Raw genomic sequence first — 13,040 nt, 5'->3', positions numbered from 1 at the left:
TGTTCCTGAGAAATCTATGTGTCAGTCGTGTTCCAAGAGAGAAGTCATCCGAACAGGTTGCATATTGTCGGCGACAAGCCTGATAAAGTAGGGAAGATTGGAAGATCAAACACAGCATCCCAAGACGATGAAGCACGATGGTGGATAAGGTTTCCATACAAGTGAGGGGGCATATCGCAACCCATTCTCTGCTGCTTTGGGAGGGGGAACTTTTGCTCCCAGTCTATATTTTCGAGTGCAGTGCTATCGCTCATGGACTAGATCCATCTAGAAGACGTCTTCTGCAGCAAAATATCGCTTGCTTCTTCCTCGCGCGGCCACAAATTTGACCTCCGGCAGATTGGTGTGATGCACTACATGCGGTCGGTAAACAGCATCAACAGGCGCCTGCCAATCATCCAGCCCCAACGGAAAGTACTCGTACAACAAATCAGCACTTTCATTGGGGAAGGGAAGCGTAGACGCAAATGATTGCTGCATGTTCGTACTACTCAGTAGGGGCAGCGACGAAGAGGCAGATCGAGATGGCGCTTGGGGCGGGCCATGGGAGAGTTTCCGCATTTTTGCTGGGGGTGCAGTGCCGTCTATATTGGAATCCCTATGCGATACGTCATTGCTGTACGATGCAGCTGCTCTGGCTGAATCATGAATGTTGACGCTTTCTCCGCTCTCGTCCTCGTCGAAAAGGGACAAGTTCATGGGAGCCGGAATGCTATTGTGAAGCCGCTGTGTATCCGTAGGCCGCGGGAAATCTGGACTCGATTGAGCATATACAGACGAATGAGGCAATGGTGCGGGAGCTGTTGTTCTCCCAACGGCAGGCGAGATCTGTGTCCAGTCGGCGGTAGCCGGTGGAGGAGGAGCTATACTGCCTTGAGAGACTGCGGTCTCAGGTGAGCTACTTTTCACCGTCGCCTTGGCTTTAGCCGGTGTTAGGTTAGAAGACGGGGCAGATTCACTGGTCGGTGTTCGGTTCACCGCAGTGGATTGGTTATTCTTTCGTGAAGCAGCAGCGCTGCCGCTCAGAGGCAAGTCCTTGCGGGATTGGAAATTGCGTGGGCTACGACCCCGAACAATGACAGGACCTGACTGTACTTCGCAAATGGGAATTCTGGCTCCAGTAGACAAGGTGGCAATGACTTTCAATCGAACGACAAAGTGTTGTTGGAGCTCTTTTCTTCGACCATTATTGGCAGTCGCGACGCGAAATTGTAGTCGCTTCCATGCAATCGGAAAAGTCGCATAGTCGGTATCAAGATCCTGACCAGCCATAATGTCCAACGGGATCGGTGGCGGCTCTTTTTCGACTTTGGGATTAGCGGTGCTTGGGTTGGCACTCATGCCATTCGCTGTAACGCTGCTCTCATCTGTTGATTGATTCTGATTTGCGGCTGGCGTCTTCCAAGGTACCGAGATAATCTTGACCGAGTTACCTTCGACCGACTCGGTAGCTGAAACAGTCAATTCTTGGGCAAGGATAGGTATTCGGTCGCCTTGCTCCGTCATAATATATCTCAAGCTTCGTGGCAGGGTCACCGAGCCGGTGATTTGAAAGAGATTTCGCCGATAGCAGGTCAACTCCGCGCCTTGCTGGGGTAAAGCATTCTCTGTGGGCGAGGTAGTCCAGGGCGACTCGGCGAGGAAGAACATGCCATGCAGTTGGGCTGCAAGAGAAACCGAGGTGCGCCGCAGTGAGTAATCAAGCAATGTAAAACTGTAGGCCGGAAGTGAAAAGCTTAAGAGCTTGTTGTTGTGGTCGATTGAAGAGTCTGGAGGTTGCTCTGGAGGAGCAGGGTCAAAGGTTGGCACTATATCTGTGAAGGGGTCCTGGTAGTCTGACGGAAAGCGTTTCAGGCTTGTGGGGGGTACACCATGTTGAGTAAAGGTAATGTCGTCGCCGCTAGCCCGGGACAATGATTAGCCACGGCAAGATCGCAGATCGGGCAGGAATTACCACTCTCAAGGGCCCTATATAATACTTACCTAACGAAGGGCTCCGACTCGAAAGCTGATCGCTGGTCATGCATGTCCATACCAGGCATAGAATGGAGGTAGTCGGACCCCTGGAGATTGCTCAAGGAAAGCGGGCTGGCCAAATAGGGCATAGACATAGTGTCAAAGCCCTCCATGTTGAAGGATTGGCCCTTCGGGGCTCGAACCTCTCAAAAGACCAAACGCAGAAGAGTGACCAACCGCGGGACTGGAAGCAAAGTGTCAATGAGGGCGACCTAGGGAGGAGAGGGTGAGGGAGAGTGAGGCGGCAGGAAGAGCGAAAGGAAGAGCAGGCGAAACAGGACAAAAAGCTAGGTCGGGAAGCGGCAGAAGAGAAGAGGATGCGAGAGGGCAAAAAGTTGAGTGAAGTTGAAGGACGGAGGACGAAAGGTGAAGGGTGAAGGGTGAAGAAGGGTGTGGCAGGTAAGCAGGTGGAAAGCCAGATCGATTCCGGCGGGAGGGGTGTTGCGCTACGAGCGCGGCCGCAGAAGGAAGCCAAAGACGGGGTTCATGAGGGAAGGACAGACCGATATGGTTGATGTGAATCAATGGATGAATGGATGAATGGATGAGTAGATGGATGAGTGTGAAGCCAAAGAAGCAAATGGGTGGAGTAAGGTAAATTGGTTGGGGGGGGGGCGGGCGGGTGAACGATGGTTTAGAAAGCCGGTTGCAGTGATGGTTCCGCAATCGTTCCCTTTTGGATTGTTGTGGATAGATATGAGAGGGATGAATACCCAGTACCTAGTAACGTTAAGGTGCGGCACACACGTGCGCGTGCGGAGAGAGGGAGGAAGGGAGGAAAGAAGGGAGGGGAGGAGGCCCGGGGGATGCAGTGGAAATCAGCAGTAGGCGGAGGAGACAAGCAAACCGGACAAAACAGAGTACATACAATGGAAATGGAAAATGGAAAAGAAAATTGTTAACCTATCGACATCGAACCCAACCAAAACAGAGAGACCAGCAGAAACTATGTGTAGATGCTAGAAGCTCAGCTTTGCAGAAGGAATAGGTGAAGTGAATAGGTAGTGCACTATAGTAACTTAGTGTAGTAGTAGTAGTAGAAGTTGTTGTTGTTGTTTTGTTGTCGTAGTCGTAATAGTAAATTAGGGAAGTATTAAGCTGAGAGAAAGAGACCAGAAAAGAACGAGACAAGCACGAGCAAGCACGAGCAAGAAAGAGACTCCAGATTCCGAGAGCAGGGTGGATCAGATTTCCCCGAAGCCAGGAAGCCAAGCAAATCAAAAGGGCCATCGGGACCGGAGACGGGGGAGGGGGGAGGGGGAGGGGAAGGGGAAGGGGGCGCACGGAGACTGGATCGAGCTATGGGGGGAGCGAAGAGGAAAGAGGAGAGAGTTAAGTACCCAGTACTATTTGTTATACGGAGTCCAGTACGGAGCTACCTTAGTTATGAATCCAATTTAATCACTCCACAACTCAATTGAGTTGACAAGTACGGAGTACAGTCGTTTGTAGATACTGACTATAGATACTATAGATACTATATTAACATACCATTCGTTGCCTCGTAGATAGACTGGCTCTAATTGACTTCCAGTCAGTCAGTACTCAGTACTCCGTAGACTGCAGGTGGGTGGGTGGGACAGACAAACAAGACTAATCCATATTCAGATAGACAGACCCTCGCTCTGCCCCGGGGCACGAGTAAGTTAATATGAATGAGTACATACTAGGTACAGTACTCCGTAGTAACCCACGTACTCATCTAACAAGAACAAACTGAAAACTGAAAACTGAAAAGAAAGAAAAAATACTGAAGACAGATGGACAAATCAAGGAGTTGAACAGATTCTCGAGTACGGACTCAAGTAGTACTAGTTAAAACTTAGTTATTACTGTGTAAGCCTCTCTTAGCGCCTCAGCCTCATTTTATTCGCGGTTGTGCCTGAGTAGGGGCGGTCATTTAGAGATACGCATGTAGGTGTACATGCACCTACAATGCAGTACGCATAGTGGTGAAAGAAGAAGGAACAAGTCTGAGGAAGAAGATTGCGAATGCATGTAGTCGTAGTCTAGGTGGCCGGAGACGGTGATGGTCCTAAAAGTGTTAAAGTTACTTACCAGAGTAGTGGGGATCACTTTTTTAATTAAAGTTTACGGTCGGTCAGCTTGCCTGGTGGAGCCGAACTGACCGGAACTGCCCGCCAACTGGTGAGAGCTTGCTTCTAATGCTCGATTCCCTCCAATTCCCAGTTCCGAGTCTCCCCTGAAATGACTGTGATGTCCTTTGCTGTTTCCGGAACTCCACCCACCACTCCAGGCTCAATCAACCATGTCCTTTGTTGTGGCCAGTGCAGGAAGAGTTTGGATATTTCTTAGATCACTGAAGTACTCATGGAGATACTGTGCGAATATACCCATCACCGTACTCGGGTGTATATATCATATACGAGTAACTTAGTTGTAGACGTAGAGACTGGCCCTACCAGTCTAGCATCGGCTCCGAAGACTGAAGCAGGCCTAGAGCTAGCTGCATGTCTCACATATGATGCTGTCCGCAAAAAGATGACTGGCCGAACATTGTGCGACTAGGCCGCTAACCCAGTCAACCATGTTGGGGCGCCGGCATCCGAAAACAGTTTATCAGACTCTTAGTCGAATGCAGATATGCCCCCGTTGGATCGGAACGCTTGCATCGCCGGCGGCACGTCTCTTCTGTCGCTATGATGACATTAACCCCCCTTCCCCCCCCAGAAAAACAGAGAAAGAAGGTAAAAAGAAAAAAGGAAGAAAGAAAGATAGCTAGAAGCTCGTTATGGCCCCGAATTCGACTCAGAATTGCTTTGTCCGATGTATTGACTGATATTTACAGCGGGTGGATCATCATGCAAAGGTGAGAAGACTATATACAGACCTCGGGAGCTATCACACAGAGTTTAAAGCTGAGGCTGCTCAGAAAGCACTATCTACGAGGAAGGTGCCATGGTCCATGTCGCGGCATCGCAATTGATTTCTTCAAAGCTATGCAGGGCACTGAAGCCCATGCCGGAAAGGCAGTCAAGATTGCTGTCACCATCAATCTGTAGCAAAAATCGTCAATAACGCCCTTTTGCAGACCGCTTCACATTTGGAAAGAATGACTCACGCAATCCATTATCACGGCCTCAGCACCTTGTTTGCGGATTTGCTTGATGCCTAGTAAGATCAGGCCCTGCATGACTGTAGCGTACTCGCCGACCGATGGAGATATGACGGGAGACGAGATACCTCCGGCGGCAATTTGAAGCGATCTCAGAACCGGCATGTGCTCCGCTAAAGCTGCTCGTCCATTGTAGACGACTACGCTGCCCAAAATAGCACCATTACCGGGGCGGGTCGCCCGGATGATCCCACAGTGCGGGGATCCTCTCAAAGCCACTTTGTAGATATCTAGAACCCCTTGCCTGGAGTTCGTTCCAATATGGTCCAGAATCGAATCTGCATAGTCCCAGCCATAAACAAGATCATAGGCCACGTCCGCATGCTGGATGCCGTGAACCAAGCTGTCCGTTGGCGTCCAAGAAGACAAATTGCGCAGGACCGCGCTACAGACAGGCCGTGAAAGGGCCGTATTCCACCCCAAGTTCGCAAACCATTGGCGCAGCCTCTTGCGGTCCACCGGGTTTGCTGATGGGATACCCAGATAAATCCCCGGAAGGCGAGAGCCCAGCTGAAACCGTCTCATGCCCTTCCTGTGCAGAAGAGTTCGGATGGCACGATTGTGGAGAGAATTCCCTATAGATAGCTTCCGTCTTGCGGGATGGACGATCAAGGACCCAATGACGCCAGTGCCCGTGGATCGAAAGTAATACGTGGAACAGAATCCGTATAAAGCCTGAGTACTGCTGTTGCGAACCACAAAGTGTGCCTCATCAATCTCTTCTTTGCGGAGCAGAAAGCTGGTAGATGTTACACCTAGCAACTCCGGACGTTGTCCTTGCACACAATCATCTCGGACAGCATTCAGTAGGGAGTCTAAGGCATGCGCATCCCTATCCTCATTCCAGCTCTCTACCAGCCAGTGTTGCCTCGCCTGGTGAAGCTTTTGACTGCGACTTATAGAACCCGGGAGTGACCCCACGGCGGTCAACTCTCCGTAAAGTACTTTGACCAAGGCCTCCAAGGCCGCTTCGGTGAAGTCATAAGTGCAAAGATAGGTTCCAATGGACAAGTCCATTGCAAAGTCATAAGGCGAGCTTGCTGCGACCACGATTAATGGTTTCTCGCGAGGTTCGCCTGATGGAGTGAATTTGGATCTACAGATCATAGACACGTGCCTAGTAAAACCATGTTGGTACAAGTTCCGGTTGGCGTCGGCGGTGACGACGATGACCGCGCTAGCCCGATCAATGAGGTCCTCATGAATCGGACGTACACCGTTGGCCGTGTAGGATGTATGCAAAACACGACCACTGCGATGTCGGGAAAGGGACCTCCCAAGCTCTTTGAAGACACTTTCGCCACTCAGAACAGATGCTGTTCGATCCCACGCAATCGGGTCAAGAGATACGTTCAAATGCTCGTTCACGGAGCGCGATACAGCCGAAGCGGGCAGCGGCTTTACCAATGGTGTCAAGAGGAGCAGCTCCTCGTTTTGCTCGAGAATATTGGTCAAGGGTAGTAAGTTCTGCTTGTCTCGGACAACTGAGATAGAACTGTTGTATGCTCGTATGGAGAGACTCGTGTGGGACGGTTGCATTTGGGTGAGTAAAGTAAGACCAGGCGGGCTGAGGGCTTGCTCCCAAGACGTGCATTTGGCTTTCAAGCTCAACACTCTGCGGAGCGACTGCTCGATGCGTCCGCGCCCGATTATACCATTCTCCACACCTAGCTTCAAGCCACTGATGGCCTCTTGTTGAACCTGGAATGAGCGACAAAGAAGGATGATATCGCACCCGGCATTTTTGGCCATCACTGTCCCTCCACCGACGCCGATATTGTGGGTCAGGGCCTCCATCTCTAGGCACTCAGAAACGACCACACCTTTGAACTGAAGGTCTTTCCGAAGCAGATCATCAACCACTTGCTCACTAAGACAGGCGTGCATCACATTGACTCCGGCCGATGACATTGAAACGCCCCCTACCATCATCGAGTCCAAACCATGAAGGATTGCATTGCGAAATGGTACCAATGCGGTCAGACTAAGCTGCTCTAGGGACTCAGTAATGATTGGTACATCCGTCTGAGACCCGAGAAACTCCAAGTTACCATAGGAGGGGAAATGCTTGCCGCACGTCACGAGGCCTGCCTTCTGATAGCCTTTCATGAATTCGACGCCGTATTGTGATACTTCTTGTGGGTCGTCTCCTGTGGTGCGGACGCCTAAGGGTTGGTTGCGCACATTGGTGAGCACGTCGAGAACAGGACCCAAGATCCAGTTGACTCCTACGGCTTTGAGCTCTTGTGCCGTCGCCATCGCAACTTCATGGGCTAGGCTCTTGGACCCTGTCGCAGCGATACCCATCGCACTTGGGTATTGCCGGATGTAGATATCATCGTACAGGCTGTTTACTCCGCCATTTTCCTGGTCCAGGGCGATTAGCAAAGGCACTGGATGGCCAGCATCCCGAGCGATTGTCTGCAGCTCAAGGACCAACCGTGTTGCATCTTCTGCAGCTAGACGTATATCAGTGCGTATGTCTAAAGACGGAATTGGGCGGCCGAGGGAAAGAAGCCATCAGTGAAGGCCACAATGAAGACAGTGTAGAGGGGATGGGGCGTATGAGTACATTTGAGATTTTTTGCAGAGAGCAGAACCGAACCGAGGTGGTAGTTCTCGATGAGTGAGCGAATCTGAGGACTGACCGATGTTCCATCGAAGCCCATCATGAAAAGTTGCCCCATCTGCCTGTCCAAGCGCCATTATGGATAACGCAACTGTCAGCAGTGAACTGCTTACCCACCTACTAAATGACTTGAGGAAGACTCTGCTATAAGAGGCGCATCCCTCGTCTGAAAACACACATAGAAAGACAGGAAGGCAAATCCAAGGGTCAAAGCAATGCAGCAGCAGTATCAGAGAAAATGGTGAGGGGCATTCGAGAGGAGCAAAATATGCCAAGACCAAGGTTAAAACCTACCTGTCTAGATCCTCCCAGCCAGGCGGCAGCATCTCTTTGGGGGCCATGAGGGCCCGGTGTGGAAGAACTATTCCAAACCAATAATGCCGGTGCGAAGATGGGTGTGCAGTGAAACAAATGATGATGAGCTGCAGACGTCAACGGATGCTTTGGAAAAGGGTGGGGGGATAGTGCCAGAAACGGTAGTTTAGACAAGCTCCGGATTCCCCAGGCAGAGCCCCAGGCAGGCAGGCAGGCTGGCTTCGCTAATTGGACAAAGCCAGGGGTGTATCGCAAGGGTACCGTAGGAGTGATTGATAATGGCTGGAACCATGAGTGACGAAAACATGAAGCGTGCACGTGTGAGTACCAAGGAAGCAAGCAGTAAAGATGTCAGCCGGTAGTTGAATAGCTATAGACCAATGGTTGGGAATCATTTATTCATTTATTCCTTCATTTGATTCGCACATGCATTTCATCTATCCAGTCGTTCATTAGTTTATATCAGGGCCGGACCTCCGCGTCGAAACAGCAGCACTTGGTGGGGGGCGATCACAAATTCAGATAAGTGAGAGGCACCATGACTGGGTCTTTGACCCGAAACTTCGCAAAGAGGAGAGAGAAAAACTTAGTAATTCTGTAATTTATTCGGTAACTGAATCAAACAGTGCCGTGCTTGGCACTTGCAGGCAAGGCCACATGATGCCAGACTATCAGATGAGCACGGGGTGAAGCAATGAGTAAGTTAACTACTACTGTACTGTACTGTACTGTATGTATCCCTGTGTTATCTTCTGTAACGCATACATCCTACTGCACTGTACGGGAATGTACAATGAGGTACATATTCTGTATCTTACAGTCTTGTTGTTGTTACAGTACATTTCAAAGGCAGTATTGAAACTGTCCGTTACCGAACAGGCCCGCGTACTCCATCTCCCTCCTTCCTGCCATCGAGGGGTTGCATGGCTGGAATGGATCAGTGGAATGAAACACTTCCATCTCTTTCAATTTTTAGGTTTCGCCTGCTGCCATCATGGATGACCGAATGCAACCGCAGCCTCTTGACGGCGTGGCGATTGATTAGCTAATACTTTTTCTACTTTCTTTTCTTTTCTTTCTTTTTATCCAAAGGTCAAGTCACGTCTCCTTCAACTTTATGTAACCAACATAGTTATCAAACTAAAGTTCACTACCTATAGATGATGATGGTGGATCACCGGTGGACCTTCGCTCCCATGCCACCTTTGTCTGTAACAGTATCTATCATGCTCAGCCCAGAGTTTCCGACAATGCTATTTGTAACAAAGGCTTTCTTTCTTGTGCACTGCTCGTCGTTCCCTCACATACTAATTTATAGCAACTGTGACAATCGGGGCACATGCAGCTGTAATCTCTCCGTGGTATGACCACTGCGTCATCGATAGCTCCACGCCTCTAGCGCACATGCTTTCATATGACTGCTGGACCTACAGTAGATGGTGATTAGGATAAATCAGTAGGTATGTAGGCTGGCATCATCCTTAAAGCCGAGCCGGAATTGCTTCGATGGACGTCACCTACAAAAACGTCCAGATCGAAGTAACATCATTCTGTCGCACCCCCTTTCGTTCCCCATAAATTGAAACTGTTACAGAGCCGTGGTTTGACAGAAAGCTAGTGGCCACGCTTCTGTCTTCTGTCAAGCACTTACAAAGTGCTACAATTCCTTTCATTCTCTTCCCCAGCCAGGAGCTAGAACTCTACACATTTGTACCCAGGATCGCTACCCCCAGCTTCTGTTTCGCCCTCCATTCCCATCCTCTTCTGTTTCAATACATCTTCCAGCGCTATATACCAGATTCTACTTGTCTGCTAGCTGGAATCACATTTGGCAAGCTTGGCTCACTCATACCCATTGGTATTTTCCTTCCCCGGCATTGGCCAAGTCGCTCCCCGCATAACGGAATATTTTCCACAATGTAAGGTGCTACATATCCTCCAAACCTGGATCAAGACTGACTCCACTTCGAAATAGGCGAGTTATCATCCGCAACACTGCTCTGGAGGCTTCGGAATACATTGCCGATTATATCATCAGTATGTAGATGAACCCCCGGCCCCAGCGTGAGGCCTGAAAAGTTGATCGTGTTGGGCCGTGGCCTGCATTGGTACTCTTACGTGGATCACATCTAATCTTCAGGCAGGCCGCATCCAGAAGTTTCGACCAACTGAAAGCCAGCCATTTGTACTCGGCTTGCCAACCGGAAGTAGCCCGGAGATCATCTACAAGACTCTGGTAAACCGGCACAGGAAGGGCGAGATATCCTTTAAGAATGTCGTGACTTTCAACATGGTACGTATATTCCTCTCTTCCGCGAAGTTGCATAACTTTTGTTGACCGAAGCAGGACGAGTATGTCGGATTGCCTCGGGATCATCCAGAATCATACCACAGCTTCATGTATAAGCATTTTTTCTCCCATGTGGACATCCCGCCCCAGAATGTTAACATTCTTGACGGTAACGCTCCGGATCTCGCGGTCGAGTGTGCTTCCTTCGAAGCCAGAATCGCTCGGTACGGCGGCATCGAACTCTTCCTAGGTGGTGTGGGTCCCGATGGTCATATTGCCTTCAACGAGCCAGGCTCATCATTGAGCAGTCGTACGCGGGTTAAAACTCTGGCATATGACACGATCTTAGCCAATTCGCGATTTTTCGACAATGATGTAGATCAGGTACCCCGGCATGCATTGACAGTTGGCATTCAGACCATTATGGAGGCACGGGAGGTGGTGATAGTTGCTACCGGTGCTCACAAGGCTCTCGCAGTGGAGAAGGGCCTTGAAGGGGGCGTCAATCACATGTGGACGCTCTCGGCCTTGCAGTTGCACCCACACCCACTCATTGTCTGCGATCGGGATGCGACTCTGGAGCTGAAGGTTAAAACAGTGCGTTATTTTGAGTCTATCGAACAAGCCGGTACAGACGCGCGCACTCAAGGCCCGCCTCTTACTTATCGACCTCGGATGTACGTTCCCGGCCCGGTTGGGCTGGGCAAGACTCACCAGGAACTTACCCCCCAAAGTACACCACAAAAGGTCCCGAAGGATTTGAGAATCAATACGGAATTGAGTCGCTCCATGGAAGACGATGAATTAACACCTGACAGTATGTCCTCACGAATGGTTGACTCGGCGATAGGCGGGCTGGATTCAGCATTGAAGGGCGATTTGTTTTTCGACCGAATGGGAGCTAGGGTTCTTTCACACTGATTGCATGTCTTAAGGATATAACAGAATTCGGATTGGCGTTATTCACAGAAGAGCCGCTGAATGTAAAGGGAAATGTAATCTGACCGCGGAAGACTGAATCGACTTGTTTGCTTAGCTTGATTACTCAGTTGATTTTAGCATGATTTTCTCAAGTTTGAAACTCCTCGGAAACGCCATCTTCGCAGAAGAGCTGAGATGGAAGATTACTTAGCCGGGGATTAGGGATTGGCTGTGCTCTAACTCATTAGACAAGAAGCATATAACAGCGCCACCTGCAAGCGGTTGTGATTTGAAGTTGGGCGGCAAAGGAATCGCGCTGAAACTCAAAAGGCTAGCTTTGGATTACAGAGTGTAATAGATTGACGATTGTTAGCCGATGGGATGTGCTGAGCGCGACCTCGGACAATACTACTTTCTCTTCATACGGACCAATTTGCTCGAGTCGACGAATAGTTGATCCCAACAGCACTATACGAAGTTCCTGCACTAGACCCACCAAACACCAGCTACTCAGTATAACGACCACTTGGAGTGGAAGAGTAATCATCCACTTACTAGCAGCCCATAAATGGCTTGTACGTAATTCACTGTGCATTCTAGGAATTAATATATACAAATTTTAAGATGTCACAATTACAGCTTGGCGAAGACAGTGGCTACCGCTCCATTCATATCAACGAGGGTGCTCTTATTCTTTACCCATGCCTCAATACCCTTGCGTCCGTTCTCAACTCCGACCCCGCTCTTCTTCCAGCCACCAACGGCCATCTCAGCAGGGCTCTCACCCCAGCTATTGATCCAAGTAATTCCCGCCTGTAGCTGGTCAATAACGCGATGGGCCATGTTGAGATCCTTGGTAAAGACTCCCGCAGCTAGGCCGAGCTCAGTGGTATTCGCTCGCCTGACCGCCTCTTCCACCGTCTCATAGGATAGAATAGACATCACAGGGCCGAATATTTCCTCTTGAACAATGCGCATGTCATCTGTGCAGTCAGTGAAGACCGTCGGGCGCACCCAATATCCTGATTCCAACTCCTTCGGAACACTTGGCTTGCCCAAACCGCCGTAAAGTAGAGTAGCATTGTCTGTTTCGATACCGTGGCGGATGTAAGAGAGTACCTTCTCGAGGTGTAAAGCCGAGCTCAAGGGACCGAGGTTGGTTGAGTCATCAAATAAAGGCCCAGGACGGATGTACTGCATCTTTTCCAGAAGGCGCCTCTCAAACGTGGTCTTCATGCTAGCGGGGATGAACACCCGAGTACCATTAGTACATACCTGACCGGTACTATAGAAGTTTGCCATCATGGCCCCGTCTACGGCATTCTCGAGCTCCGCGTCCGGCAAGATGATGAGGGGGCTCTTGCCGCCCAATTCCATGGTGACATATTTCATGTTGCCAGCGGCGGATCCAGCCACTTTCATGCCCGTGGATACTTGGCCTGTGAAGGAAACTTTTGCAATCGTAGGATGAGCAGTCAAGTACGCCCCAACGTCGCCGGCACCGTAGACAACATTGAATACGCCGTCGGGTAGACCGGCTTCCGTGTAGATTTCGGCTAAGGTTTGTGCATGCAGCGGCGTAAATTCGCTTGGCTTGTAAACCATAGTATTGCCCGCAGCCAGGCAGGGAGCGGATTTCCATAGCGCACTGCATATAGATTCTTAGCCATCCTTGTCATCCATTAAGCATCTTCCACATCTTCCACATTGCAAAGGAGAGGAGGAGAGAGGGG

At 50.1% G+C, this 13,040-nt stretch overlaps 4 protein-coding genes across 4 annotated transcripts; 1 reads left to right on the top strand and 3 right to left on the bottom strand.

The window, feature by feature from the left end:
- Positions 1-267: 267 nt before the first annotated feature.
- BO72DRAFT_391088 (PhoG like DNA-binding family protein) lies at positions 268-2,129 on the bottom strand (the record flags this gene model as incomplete). The annotated part of the gene is made up of 2 exons (XM_040941836.1): positions 268-1,900; positions 1,984-2,129. The coding sequence occupies 2 exons, from the start codon at positions 2,127-2,129 to the stop codon at positions 268-270; spliced, it is 1,779 nt and encodes a 592-aa protein (XP_040795805.1).
- A 2,790-nt stretch (positions 2,130-4,919) lies between these two features.
- Positions 4,920-7,858, bottom strand: BO72DRAFT_463509 (putative beta-N-acetylglucosaminidase; the record flags this gene model as incomplete). The annotated part of the gene is made up of 3 exons (XM_040946598.1): positions 4,920-5,033; positions 5,099-7,611; positions 7,801-7,858. The coding sequence occupies 3 exons, from the start codon at positions 7,856-7,858 to the stop codon at positions 4,920-4,922; spliced, it is 2,685 nt and encodes an 894-aa protein (XP_040795804.1).
- Positions 7,859-8,386: 528 nt separating this feature from the next.
- Positions 8,387-11,307, top strand: BO72DRAFT_501568 (putative glucosamine-6-phosphate deaminase; the record flags this gene model as incomplete). The annotated part of the gene is made up of 4 exons (XM_040948996.1): positions 8,387-8,454; positions 10,072-10,133; positions 10,241-10,389; positions 10,444-11,307. The coding sequence occupies 4 exons, from the start codon at positions 8,387-8,389 to the stop codon at positions 11,305-11,307; spliced, it is 1,143 nt and encodes a 380-aa protein (XP_040795803.1).
- Positions 11,308-11,940: 633 nt separating this feature from the next.
- Positions 11,941-12,954, bottom strand: BO72DRAFT_391063 (ALDH-like protein; the record flags this gene model as incomplete). The annotated part of the gene is made up of 1 exon (XM_040941833.1): positions 11,941-12,954. A coding segment is annotated over one exon (1,014 nt), but the record flags the coding sequence as incomplete, so codon positions are not given.
- Positions 12,955-13,040: the final 86 nt, after the last annotated feature.

The sequence above is a fragment of the Aspergillus fijiensis genome, assembly GCF_003184825.1.
Source record: "Aspergillus fijiensis CBS 313.89 unplaced genomic scaffold BO72scaffold_89, whole genome shotgun sequence".
NCBI classification, from domain to species: domain Eukaryota; kingdom Fungi; phylum Ascomycota; class Eurotiomycetes; order Eurotiales; family Aspergillaceae; genus Aspergillus; species Aspergillus fijiensis.
This window is presented reverse-complemented; position numbering and strand designations above follow the sequence as displayed.